This window comes from Drosophila hydei, unplaced genomic scaffold, assembly GCF_003285905.1.
Source record: "Drosophila hydei strain 15085-1641.00,03,60 unplaced genomic scaffold, DhydRS2 tig00008114-arrow-pilon, whole genome shotgun sequence".
Lineage (NCBI taxonomy): Eukaryota > Metazoa > Arthropoda > Insecta > Diptera > Drosophilidae > Drosophila > Drosophila hydei.
In genome coordinates this window covers 4,071,653-4,084,978 of record NW_022045827.1, presented here as the reverse complement: position 1 = coordinate 4,084,978, position 13,326 = coordinate 4,071,653, and the positions used below count along the sequence as shown (strand labels likewise).

At 39.9% G+C, this 13,326-nt stretch overlaps 2 protein-coding genes across 2 annotated transcripts in view; one reads left to right on the top strand and one right to left on the bottom strand.

Annotated features, from left to right (window-relative positions):
* LOC111599501 (semaphorin-1A) overlaps window positions 1-13,326 on the top strand; it is a 148,796-nt gene that overhangs the window by 58,448 nt on the left and 77,022 nt on the right. The gene's annotated exons all lie outside the window — the stretch shown is intronic.
* On the bottom strand, window positions 7,252-9,769 carry LOC111599502 (larval serum protein 1 gamma chain). Its single transcript, XM_023315171.2, has 2 exons — window positions 9,551-9,769; window positions 7,252-9,483 (listed from the first exon to the last, which is right to left on the bottom strand). Exons 1-2 carry the CDS (start codon window positions 9,758-9,760, stop codon window positions 7,372-7,374), a joined length of 2,322 nt encoding a protein of 773 aa, XP_023170939.2. The 5' UTR covers window positions 9,761-9,769; the 3' UTR covers window positions 7,252-7,371.

Here is a 13,326-nt window from a genome sequence, read left to right as displayed (position 1 = left end):
TTACTCCAGCATTACCCACACACACACACACACACACTTATACCCATACACAAGCACACACACTCAGGATTGCTGCACTGAAATTATTTTTAATGAAAATGCGCATGCAAACACATTACGCATACGAAGCGTTGCACAAACATCCTGATGCCGATTGGGAGCCGCCACAAACGTCAATCAATGCATATACTTGCATACAAACTTATATATATATGTAAATATATATATATATGTAAATGGGTTTGTATATAAGTTTAATAACTTTGCTTATTGCTTTGCCCCAGGCATATTGTGTGGCACAATAGTTGCATGCAACGCACGAGCAGCAGCATCACCGACTGCCTCCTTGCCTGGCCAACAACGTCGATTCAGTTAAGTCGACAAGGTGGTCATTAGGGAGCTTTGGTGAATGTTAATCACATTACCGCAAAACGTTATAATGTTTGGAGGATGCGGTCTTTTGCTCATCATCGCCGCGTTGGCATCCAGCGCTCAAGTAACAATAACAATTATTTTCACCACATGCCTGAGCGAGTATGTCCCGGTGTGTGTGTGTGTGTGGGTGTGTTTGTGTGTGTGTCCCCTATTGAAATAGTAAACCGCAATTTGGCTGCCTGCCTCGCCAACTAGTTGCGAATGCAAACAGAAACCGAGCTCGAGCTTTAAGTTTTCAAGTCCGCAGCCTGCATTTCGGCACATACACGCAGCAAGCCAAGAGCCAAACTTGCGTATACGCATAATTTTCGTGCGCGCCTGCAACACAATAACAACAATGGCTGGCAAAGCGCGCAGCAACAGCAACAACAGGAACAACAACACTATCCCAGCTCACTCTCGGATTTTGGGCCAGCATCTCCCAAAGGCAAAAAGTTTTCTTGGGCTGCGCTTATTTAGATCAGAAATACACACGCACACACATGCAACTTCAACACACACATACACACACATGAAGGCAATCGCATAATTGTCGAAAAGTTACATTTTCCTATGTGTAACTGTGCGTGCACTGAGCGAAATAGAGTGATATATTTGAAATGTATTTGCTGCTAGAGTAAAGGTTTAGGCTTTAAGATGTGATTGTCGGATTGAAGAACAAGCTTACTTGATGAAGGTCTGTCAGGCATAAGGCTTATTCTTTATTTGAAGTTGAAGAAAAAATTCAATTACAGAAATTTTTTATAAAATAACAAAATTATCTTGAAATTGTCGTCTAATAATTTTTTATATAGGAATATAAATATATGAGATATTATAGATATATGAGACAGAAAATAAAAAGTAAAACGCGATAAAAATACAATTTATGCAGTAGCAGTAGAAAACGTCGCCTGCATTAGCATTTGCCTTTCGCCTCTTTATATTTATCAAGCCATCCAGCTACATCGCTTAGCCACAACTTTCCTTTGTTTTTGACCTGTCTACTGCTTATCATGGACGGGCTTAAGTTTTCTTAACGTGTATCACGTACGTTTGGTAAATGCGATGGGCTCTCATTGAAGCAACAAAACATCAGAATCGATCGATACAAATTACAAAACCAACGTCAGCAGCTTTCTCGTTTAGGGATGCTATTGGTTATCCTTGTGGTGGTAGTGATGGTGGTGCTGCTGCTGCTGCTTTTGCTGTAGCTTGTTGGTGGAGTTTTATCCCACAGTTCCAGCCACAGGGGCACTGAGCCAACCCCCTGGTGCATAGTTCCGCATTGACGACGAGGACAACGACGACGGCTGGCACTTTGTGCTGCTGTTCGTTCTGTTCTGTGCCGTGTCTCCTTTGTGCCGTTTGTGTTTTACTTCCACTTCAATCATAACTGTGTTCAATTGTTGTTTTTATTACCGCATTTCTTTCACCTTTACCCGCACTGACGACCAACTTGCTCTGTGGCTGGGAAAATTGGTTGGCTTTTCCGCACTCACTCTGCAGTTGCTGCGGCTCCAACGTTATGCATACCCTTGCTCAGGGTCTTACTATTTTGTGTTGTAATATGTTGTATGTGGATATAAAAAGTAAAATATTAAATATTAAGGCGAGTTGATAGTCCAATACCTGTATTAACAGCTTTGATGTGTTTTTTAGTGCCTAAGCTTAGTTTATTCCTGATTCACTATGAATTTTTACTCAAAATTGTCGAAAGTTCTTTATTATATCATATCGTTTTTTCTTCAAACATAATTTATATTATGTCATCTATATTTCTATGTATAAATATATCTATATATTTATCCCATACATATATATTATATATATATTATTTCACATTCTGTTTGCAAGAGTATTTCGAATTCGTTTTCTTGCTTATTTCTGCTTCTCTTTCTTCCATTTTTTTTTATGATTTCATGCAACCGACAACCGTTACATGTGCTTATCTGGCGGCAGAGTTCTGCTGCTCACCTCAGCACACATTTTCCATTCATTTCCTTCCCATTTTTCCGCATGAGCAGCGGCCGAGGGCGGCAGCAGGCGAACGAGCGGCTGCCTCATGTGTGCGTCCGAGCTCAACAATTGCGCATAATACAAATTAATAATGCAACAATTGCACTTTTGTTGTTGTTGCTCGTGTGGCATCCTTGATTTCATTAAATATTTGTAGCCGCTCGCTGTTATCAGTTTTTGAAATTGTTTTGCATCAGTCAGCAGCAGCAGTGGCAGCATTGGCAGCAGCTTCGTGGTCCGTGCCAGGCACATTTCATGCTTTTATTGCGCTTGTCCCTTGCTTTTATGGCAGCAACAAATAGAAATCGCAGACATAGTCACACTGCTAGACATCAGCGGCGACTTGGCCTGAATCACATTTGGTCCTTTGTAGCCATCCAGCAATCCCATCAAATGCATTTGGCATACCGAACACGCAGCCTGCCGCACATTTGCTTCAACATTTTACGAGCGTGTTAAAATCGATCCAAAGCACGACGCGGTTGTATGCTAGTTGTGGTTCTGCTGCTTCTTCTTTTCCTTTGTTTCGTACGTGTTGGGCGTTTTTAATTTGCCACAGACATTTTGCAACACTGGCCAATAATAATCTAATTACAACAGTCTGAGGAAGATAACTTCCCCTCGCAGCAGCTGTCATTGGAGCCTGTTAAGGGAATTGGCTATGAACGGGCATTATTCAGTTATATGAGTTATGCCTTGACTTGACAGAGCAAAACGTGTGCCTAACGTTAACATTATAGTTATTTCTTCTGTGCACCTTATCTGGCAGCTCTTCAATTGCTTTCATTTGGCTCATTAAAACTTAATCTTTCTCCAAAGCACTCTGCAATTTAGGCAGTTCAATTAATGCCTAGTTATGAAACTCAACTAAATGAGTTCCAATAACAAGTTGCGCCTGGAAAAACTGTCTTTCATGCTGATTTTTGGTATTTCAGCGCCGACTTTGTCTATCAAAAAGTCATTACTAAGCAGAAAAGCGGAGAGTTGGGCGGCAACTCCATGGCCTAAAATAAATATCAATATTAATTAGTATGTATTACGTGACAACTTGCGTATAGCTTCGGCTGGTAGGTTGGCTGGCTGGGTAGCTTAGTGCTAGTGCCAGAGTCTGATTTGCTGGCCGGCAATTTAGCGATTCATCAACACGCCAAATGCCGTGGAGAGCTGCGCTTAATTGTTTTCGATTTTCTACTACAGCTTCAGATTGGCAAATGGGGCAAATGTGTTGGGTGGGGCGAGCAACTAAATCAACTAACGCGCACTGGATGGATTAACAAAGTGATTGGCAACGACATTAACATTTTCATCAGGCGCACAATGAATGAGTCACAGAAGGTAATCGTGAATGAGAGCCGGGGACTGGCAGCGGGAGAGCTAGCCAGTTGACAGCCGTAATCCATCATTGCCCGAATAGAAAGCCTTTGAATTTTTATTATTATTATTATTATTATTATCATGTATTTGTGCGTGTGGGCAGCAACAATGGCGCCAAAGCAGGAAGTGCTATATATAGATAGATATATACATATTTATTTATACATATATATACTACAAGTACTGCGATATCAGCGATTTTGCTGCGCTTGCCATTTACAGCAACTCATGGCGCACGTTTCTCATTAGTCTCTGCTCTGCACTCATCAACTGTCTGTCGTTATGTCGTTCCGGTTGGTCTGCACGGTGGGGCGGATATAGTAGAGTTGACATGCTTTGACAGCTTACAAATTATCGATACAATTTATATGACTGCCGGCTCAGTTTGTCGAAAACATTTCCACAAAGCCCTAATGGCCGCTGCTGCCCAGTCTTTGTCAAAAAGTGACCACAAATACAATCAATAGAATAGTTTATCGATATTACGATTGAGTGTTTGTCACTGATCAAAGTGGTCAGATACGTTGCGTAATTGAAGTGGCCAGGGGAGAAATGGAAGCTTAATTTGAACTAAGCCCAGTTAAGTAGCATTAGGACTTTAATTGATAAAAACTAAGCCTAAGATCAAGCTATCAAATATTCCTTTAATATCTTTGGTTTCCCTTCAAACTTTTAACTACGTGCATTAAGTGTTGAGTCCATTGTGTGTGTGTGGGTGGGTGGGGCTGTACTGCTTAGCGGGTGGCTAAGTGGCGATAATCATGACTGACTTTTACAACGGCCGTATGCCAGCGACAAATACTGTTCTATGGCCAACTGCTTCACCCCACTCGTTCGCTAAAGCAGTTTCGCTGTCTGCGAACACGTTTAATCTGCTTGCCACAGATTTCTATCACTGTCATGGATGTTGTCATGATGTTGGTGCTGCTGTCGCTGACGGCGACGGCGTTGCCATTGTCAGGCAGCGCCACATCGAGCTGAGGCTGTTTTTCCCTTTGGATTAACATCGGCGAAGCTGCGCCCTGCCGCGTCGCCCTTTTTTTTAATGATACACAATTAGTGCGATGATAAATGGTCTGTCAAATGCAGCATCAATGCCTGACACAACAACAATATCAACCACAACAAAAAGGAATCGTCTTTCGTTTGCTTTTTATATTCTTTCTGTTTCGCTCTTTTTAGCATCGCTGACTCCTTCCTTTCCTACTTAGTCCCGGCTGCCGTCGCCTTTTGTTATAGTTCGTTCATTGATATCATCAGTTTTTGTAGTTCTCATCGAGTGAGATATCCACAACAGACAGTGGGCCGCTGGGCTGGCGAAAACTAATGATGGCAGCGCTCAGATATTGGATATTAATTGTTACAAATAACAAGAAGCTGCACTTTAGCTAACAGCAACAGCAACAGCAGCCAGCTGCGGGACAGTATCAATTAAAATGACTGAAATAAATTGTAGACACAAAGTACATGGCCAACAGGCCACGGCAGACATGCCCAGCTGGATAAGCTCGACTAAGTCTACCAGCTTGTCTGGCCGGGCATCAGGGAACTATTTCTGATTAGCCTCGTTGCCAAGGCACATCTCACCATTCATTGGGGAAAATGCGAATGAAACGGGCCATAAAATATGCCATGCTGTGCACAGCCTCAAGCGTTCCGTTCCGTTCCGTTCAAGCAATTGTAATGGATACGTGTATATATTTATGTTTTTATCATATTGTATGGCTAAAGTCGCTGCCCGCGCCAGGAACTTGCACAAAAGTCATTTAGCTGAAATCTGATGCGCAGCGTTAGCTTTAACAATGAAAGACATGAACTTTAATGGATGATGACACAGAATATCGACGTTGATATGATATGATATTGATTATAAACTGGAATGGACGGCTAGTGCGCTGGAGTTCAATTTAACTGAAATGTGAAACTCTTCAACTCTAACTTCAATTTGAGTGGCTTGAAGTTTGAGAAATTACCTGTCCAAAGGTGGAACAGAATTGTATCTATTTCGTGTCTCTTTGCTTGCTTCTTTCTGCATCTGATTACGGGCTTGATAAATCGATCGAAGCTGCGCTTTAAATTATAGCTAAATTTTCTCTTTAGTTGACTTATCAACTCGATATGCCTTTCGCTGTGCTGGCACTAATTTTCAAATAGATGGACCGTAATCAATTGAACCACTCACTCACACACACACACACTGTCTCTCACGCACGCACAGCAACAGCATTAGGCTCATAACCAAAGAAGGACCCAGCCCAGTTGCTGAAACCCGAAACCCGCCGAAACCCAAACCCAAAATCCAAATGTGCAATCTGTAATCAGCTGCTGCTACCAACTGCAAATGCAAATGCAAATGCGAAAGCGAATGCGAATGCGAATACGAATACGAATTTGACTGCGTATGCAGATGCGATAGACGGCAATAATCGCGGGCTGGCATAACTGTAAATTATCGTTACCGAATCAGGTTGCCACATCGGCTCAGATAACGCATTGGCAATGGGGCATACTTGTGTCTTGCATGATTCAATTGCAAAATGGGCGGCAATTGGGCGCCACATCAAAGCCGCAGAGCATAACTTCATTTACATTACAATCGGAATGGGCAATCACTAGTCTGTGTGTGCCTGTATGTGTCTGTGTGTATATGGAGTAACGCACCCGCATTGTTATCGAATTGCCATTGGGGTGGTGCACGTTGCAGTTTGGTCTGAACCTTACTCTACTGCGATTCGTGCATCAGCCTCTCGTTGTGGCACATTTAACATTTGAACTTTATTATTAGTTTTTGCGGTTGATTTCGATTCGAATGCAATCAGAGCGACGTTGCAACAGTTTGCGGTACGAATGACACATTAACCAGCGCTGCCTGCACATGCCACCAGTATGAGTGCAACAGGGATAGCACTCGCCAAGGATAGCCACAGGATCGAGTGGTCGCGCGTTTTGCTTGTCAATCGAAAATGCTTTTACCCCAAATTCTTGTTGTGCAATAAGGCGGCATCGAATTGAATTTAATATTTGCTTTTGCCTTGAAGTCGTCGATTAAATTTGTTTTCTATGAATATATGATATATTTTATATATATTTTTATATGTATTGTGAGTGCCTATGAGTTTATTTTAAACTGTTTTCTGTTACCTGAAATATTGTCTCAAGTTTCGCGCGATGGCATCTGTGCAGGAACTTTTTAGTTCATGCATAAAAATTTTATGTTGCTTTATAATATATAGTTTCAGCTCGTCTTACTTAGCTTTATATCGTAAATTTATTTATATAACAAAATATCAACAATTTCTATTTATATTCTTCCAGCTAGATAAAATAAAAGTAAAACTTGTAAATCCCATTTTTTAAATATTTTCCATACATTTTTTTTTTTATTTTTGCTTTCCACGTATTTGTAAAATAACAACGCTAAAAAATGAATATGTTTTTGTTTTTATATGTTTATTGAAAGCTCGGTCTTCATCGTTTCTGAGTTCTTTTTTGTTTTTTTGGTTTGATTTTTTGGTATTGCATTAAAAATTACTTATGAGCTAAATCGAACGACATCTTCTTCTGCTAGTACACAATGGAGTAGTCAAACGTACCGTAGTTGACATACTTCTGTTCGAAGTACTTGGCAAAGGTGTCCACGTAATAGATATTGACATCCTTGAAGTAGCCGTTGGGCACAAAGTAACTGTACTCATCGACAGCGCGATCGAAGGGATAGCCGAAAGGTTTGCTGTCAACGAAGCGGGTGCCGGAGCCAACACCAGATTCGTAGGTGTAGTCGAAGTTGGAGTACTGCTCATAGTCCTCGCTGTAGGGCGAGACAAAGAAGTAGAACTGCATGGGCATGCCCGACTCCCAGCCGCGTGGCAGCACCAGGCGATCGGGGAAGGCGTTGTGTGGCTCGCTCAGATCCAATGGGAAGTCGTAGGTGCCCTCGCTGGCCAGCATGACGTATTTGTAGAGTTCGGTGTAGGTGATGCGGTCCTCAGCGGTCCAGGTGAAGTCCTTGGAGCTGCGCTTGATGCTGTTCTGGCCGGCAACGAAGGGATACACAAAGCTGTCGATCTGCACAAAGTTCTGGCTGTTGTACTTCAGTGGGATAACGCGACCGTATTCGTCGAACTTGGGTCCCAGGAAGATGCGCACAACACCCTTCTGCACCTTGTCGGAGTCGATAGTGAACTCAAAGTTGAAGGGCTTGTGGTTGAGGCGAGCCTGACGGGCCAGTAGAGCCTTGTCCCAGACGAACTTGCCATCGACGAAGGTCATCTTGTCGTTGAGCAGATTGGTGACATCAAAGTCCACAAAGTCGAAGTAGGTTTCCAGTTTGCTGACGCTCACATCCTTGAACTTGATGCCATCGAAGGACAGATCCTTCTTGGTGTAGGGAGCCAGATAGAACTTGAATTTGTAGAAAACATCGGCGAACTTCTTGTAGAAGGAGTAGAAGAAGGGATCACGCAGCATGGTCTCGAAGTTGAGGAACACATTGGGGAACACCTCGAAGTCAAAGTAGTCAACATCGGCGAAGTACATATGCGACAGCACATAGTAGTAGTTGAAGAAGTATTTGTCGTAGATGTCAACATTACCCTGCAGATAGTTGCCAATGTATTTGATGGCCTCGGGCTTGCGGAAATCGATGACAACGCCATCGGCGGTCTTGTAGTAGCCGGTCTCAATCACATCGTTGATGCGATCGAAGAAGCTCTGCACCTGGTAGAGCATGTCGAATTTGCCGTAGGTCTGGTACTCAAAGTAGTTCTTGCGGTAGCTGTAGCCAACGCCGTTGTAGTAGATCAGCTGAGGATCGTAGCCATACTCGACCTGTTTGTACCAGAAGTACTCTGGGATTTCGCCAAAGCCGTTGGCCAAACGCTCCTGGTAGTAGCGAGCCAGAATCTGTTGCACATTGTAGATCCACCATTCTCCGCGACGATCCTTGTCCAGACCGAACTGTTTGCCATCAAGGAAGAAAGCGTAGTCCAAGTTCAGGTAGTACCAGTAAGCGTTCCAGCCCAAATCCTCGGTGAAGTAGCTCAGTTTGCTTTCAGCGTTGAAGAAGTCAATGTCGCGGGTATAGTCAACGGGCATGTAGAACTTCTTGAGGCCCTTCAGGACTTCGGCGTATTTGGGATCCTTGTTGTACTGTGCAATGTTTTCACGCAGGAAGAACTTATCCTCGACGTACCAGTGCTCGCCCAGACCCATCATCTTCCACCACTGCCAGGTCTTCCAGTCCTTGGTGTAGAAGTAGAAGCTGTCGCTGAACTCGCTAACATCCTTGTACAGGATGTCCTTGTACTCCTTCTCGTACATGATCAGCTTGCTCCACACATCATAGTCGAACTTCTCGGCCTCGTACACGAACTTGCTGTTGAAGAAATACTGCGGGAAGATCTCATAGATTTGGGGCAGAATGAAGCCTTCGAATTCGGGCTTGTGGATGACGGCCATGGTCAGAGCGTAGACAAACATGCCCTCGTTCACATGGATGCGAGCCCATGCAACGTTGTGGGTGAAGGTAGCCCAGTCCTTGGCGAAGTAGAAGAAGTTGAACAGACCCAAGGCCTGCTTGTAGTGAGTCTTGACCAGAGCACCAAAGAATTCACCCTTGGGCAGCAAGGCACCATACTTGTAGGACTCATAGAATTTCTCCATATAGTAGTCATACTCCTGCAGGCAGACCAGAACGTTAGAACAATGGATTTTGTTACACTGCTCGAGTATGGTAAAAACGCACCTTGTATTGTGCCTTCTCAACCACCAGTTTTTGTCCCAACTTGATCCATTCCTCGAACATCAGTGGATCCTCCACGCGGTAGAGGATTTCGAAGAAGAACTTTTGCTTCTGCAAAAATTCAGCATCGGCGATCTTCACCTTTGTCGAGGTGGGCACGCTGAAAGCGGCCACACAGCCCACGAAGGCCAGAAGAACCAGTGTCAGTTTCATTCTAGATGCGTTCACTCCTACTGCTCCGGCTTTGGTATGCTTCAGCTCCAAACACCTAAAGACTGTTGCTCTAGCCGTGCTGCAGCTGGGCCTTTTATACCCGATCGAGTCTGGCACTGCACCATATCAGCATCAGACAATGGGTACGGCACAGCCAAAAATAGCAAACATCATAATTTAATTACCAATTATGTGCAGTCCGATTCGCACTTATCATCTACCCTGCCCGGCTCAACTTCCTCGGCCCTGAATTGCAAGCTGGATCAGGGGCGATAAGCAGCCAGCCGGCAACCCCAAGTGCATAGCTCCTACGTAGTCAAAGATGTGTAATCGCTATGCATGTCTTGAATAATAATTTTAATAAATTGACACTTGACAACTTTCAGACGCTATGCCTTGATAATTAACATATATAAAAATATAAATATATATATTTTTTTTATTGGCCTCTGATATGATTTTTGTCGCATTCTGTTGTTGTACTCGATTTTGAAAAGTCATCTCTAAGCTAAGCTGTTCCTAAGTCGACAAGAAATCTGTTTACTGCACATTGTTTATCAGCTGATAACTTGAACTTATGCTTTGAATATAACTATTTGCTGTACTTTTTATTATAGTATATAAAGACTGATAATAATTAGCAATAAATTCAATTATTATGAACTAAATTTGCTGATCAATGTATGTAGCTCAAGTCTGATATTGTCATGAAGCAATATTAGTTCAATTGTAGTAAATGTTAATTTGAAATAAGAATTTCTTTTATATATGGCTCGTATAGGTACTTAGTATATCCTAGAAAATTTTTAATATTTTTTAAAAAGAAATAAGCACCAACTTCACTTCTTTCTTTGTAACTTTATCTCTTAGTAAATGTATTTCTTAGTAAATGTATTAATATATTTATAATATTATCATACCCTTACATAAATTTATATAAAGTACATGGTATTCTCAATTAATATATTTATTTTTACTTTTTATTAATTAAGTTAAATATTGACTTATGTCTTATCTATAATTTATATGTTTATTTTTTGGAATAAATTTCAAATATTTTGTTTTAGTTTATATCTATAAATTTTGCCTCCATCTAAAATATATTCAATATTTAAATATATATATATATAAATATAATATGTATATATATATATATATATATATATATATATATATATATATAAATATATACTTAATGCAGAAATGTGAGAGTTCTTCCTGTTCAACCCAGCTGCTAGCCTTGCAATAGCAAGGTAAAGAAATGCGTAAAGTAAGCGCTGGGCAATAACAAAGCGTAAAACAAAACTCAGCGAGTTGTAAGGAAGTCTTCCGGTAAAGACCGAAACTCACTCAAATAAATGCGCAATTAATTTTCATGGCAAGGCTCGAGAGGAATTTTCATTTCGTGGGAAAACGCTGCAAATTGTTGCCAACTACAGCTTGTACAACTCAATGGGTAAAATAATAACAAGCTGCTGAGGGAGGGAGGCGTTAACTTGGCTTGTAAAAAACACCAGAAAAAAAGCGAGTAAAGAAAAACATATTTTTTTCTCCCGCTGCAGTAACAAGCGTGTGAAATATTTATATATATTTTTCACAAAAACGAAATTGTATAAAGTATTTGACATACCCAGTATGGATGAGCTGTCGAAAAGGGTATATCGGTTTAATGAAGAGCGACAGCTAAAGACAGGTATTTGATAGCTTGCAACAGTCAGACATAAAAAATGTTGTATAAAACATGTTTTTACAATTTTTTTTTATTTTAAAAGTAAGATTTTTTTTATTGTATTCAATTTTTTTAACGCTTTATAATTTAATATCATTATCTTTGAATTATTTATATATATATTTTTTTAATTCTGTTTTTTTTTTATGAATTATAAATTTGTTTAGTTAAATTCGCTTGGAATTAATTATAAAATTCAATTTATAGAGGGTATTTTTAAGTCGACTTGTAGTAATTACACCTACAGCTAGCTTTTATATAGTATGCGCGATGTTTTGCTAAAAAGTTTCTTTTTTATTAAAATATTGAATGTTTTTACTTGGGTGTTAGCGCTTACCCCAGCAATGAAAAGTTTGCCATACTTTGAATTTGTTGTTTTGTGTGCAATTCCTTAATTTATTTTCGCTAGTTGAGGCGGCAGTAGCAGCAGCAGCAGCAAAACAGAAAAAAAAGAAACAAAAAATCAAAATCGCGCAAATGAGCAAAGTTTTCTTCGCCAATTTCTATGCTTTTTTTGTTGCAGAGCAAAACTGCAGAATTTATTGCTTTTGAAATGTGGTTGCGCATAAATGTGCAACAGAATAACAGCAACAAAATAGTGCAAACAGCCAGCAGGCAACAGGCAACAATGCCAAAAAAAAGGAGAAGAAAAACATATATAAATTCTTTTATAGGGAAAGGTTGCTGTTGGCCATGTAACCAACTGCGGTCCCTCGTTTGGGTCGAAAGCCGCGAGGCCGCAACGTAAATGAAATGAAATGAAGAAATGAAATGAAATGAAAAATCCGCACATAATTGCAAATGCGTGAGATATTTTCCAAATGGCAAAATTATGAAAATGCTATCGCATTTCGCCATTCTGGGGCTTTTCATTTCGCTTATGGCCCGCCTCGGCCAAGTTTTTACGTATTCCGCTCAGGCTTGAGCCTTAGAGACATTTTGACGCCTCGTTCTTTGTTGGACAACCTTCATATTGATGGCTTCGCAGTGTTTTTTTTTTCAAAATTTGAAACAGTTCAAAATGTCAATAAATTAGTTCTAATCTAACCATTAACCTTTCATAGTCGCCCGACTACGCGTCACAAGATTTCATTCGGGCTGATAAGCTAACGAGTATATAGTTTCGATACTATGCTTATAGTTGGGACAAGTTTTTGTTGCTTAAGCTAATTAATATATTATTCAATTTAAATTAAAAATTAAATATGCAAGTATATGAAGTAGGTAAAGTGCATAAAGTATGTTAAGTATACAAAGTATTTATGTAAAGCATGTAAAGTATATAAAGTATATAAAGGTTATGGAATATAAAGTATGAGAAGCTTGATAAGTATAGAAAGAATGAAAAGCATAAGTATATAAAGTATGACAAGCTTGTAAGGTATGCAAAGCATGAAAAGTATAGAAATTTATTAACTTGATGAATTATATAAATTATGTAAAGTATTGTAGATTATATAGAGTATATAAAGTATTTAAGTATTTAAAGTACTTAACTAAAGTATAAAGTCTATAAAATATATAAAGTAAATAAAATTATGGACAGCATCTAAAGTTTCGAAAGTACATAAAGTATGAGAAGTATAAAGTTTATTTAATATGCAAAGTATATAAACTATATAGAAATTTGATGTATATACAGTATATAAAGCTTATAAAGTGCAATAGGTATATAAAGTATATTAAGTCTGACAAGTATAAATTGTCTATATATATAAAGTTTATAAGTACATAAAATGCATATAGTGTAAGTATATGAGATATCTATGTAGGTAAAGCGCAAAAAGTTTTTTAAGTACGTAAATTATGCAATGTGTGAAATGTTTAAAAGTCGAAT

Excerpts from the sequence above, each read along its gene's own strand:
- LOC111599502 (XM_023315171.2), bottom strand. The coding sequence starts at position 9,760 with ATGAAACTGACACTGGTTCTTCTGGCCTTCGTGGGCTGTGTGGCCGCT. Across the intron at positions 9,484-9,550 it reads TTGAGAAGGCACAATACAAG|GAGTATGACTACTATATGGA; the intron begins GTGCGTTTTTAC and ends GTCTGCCTGCAG.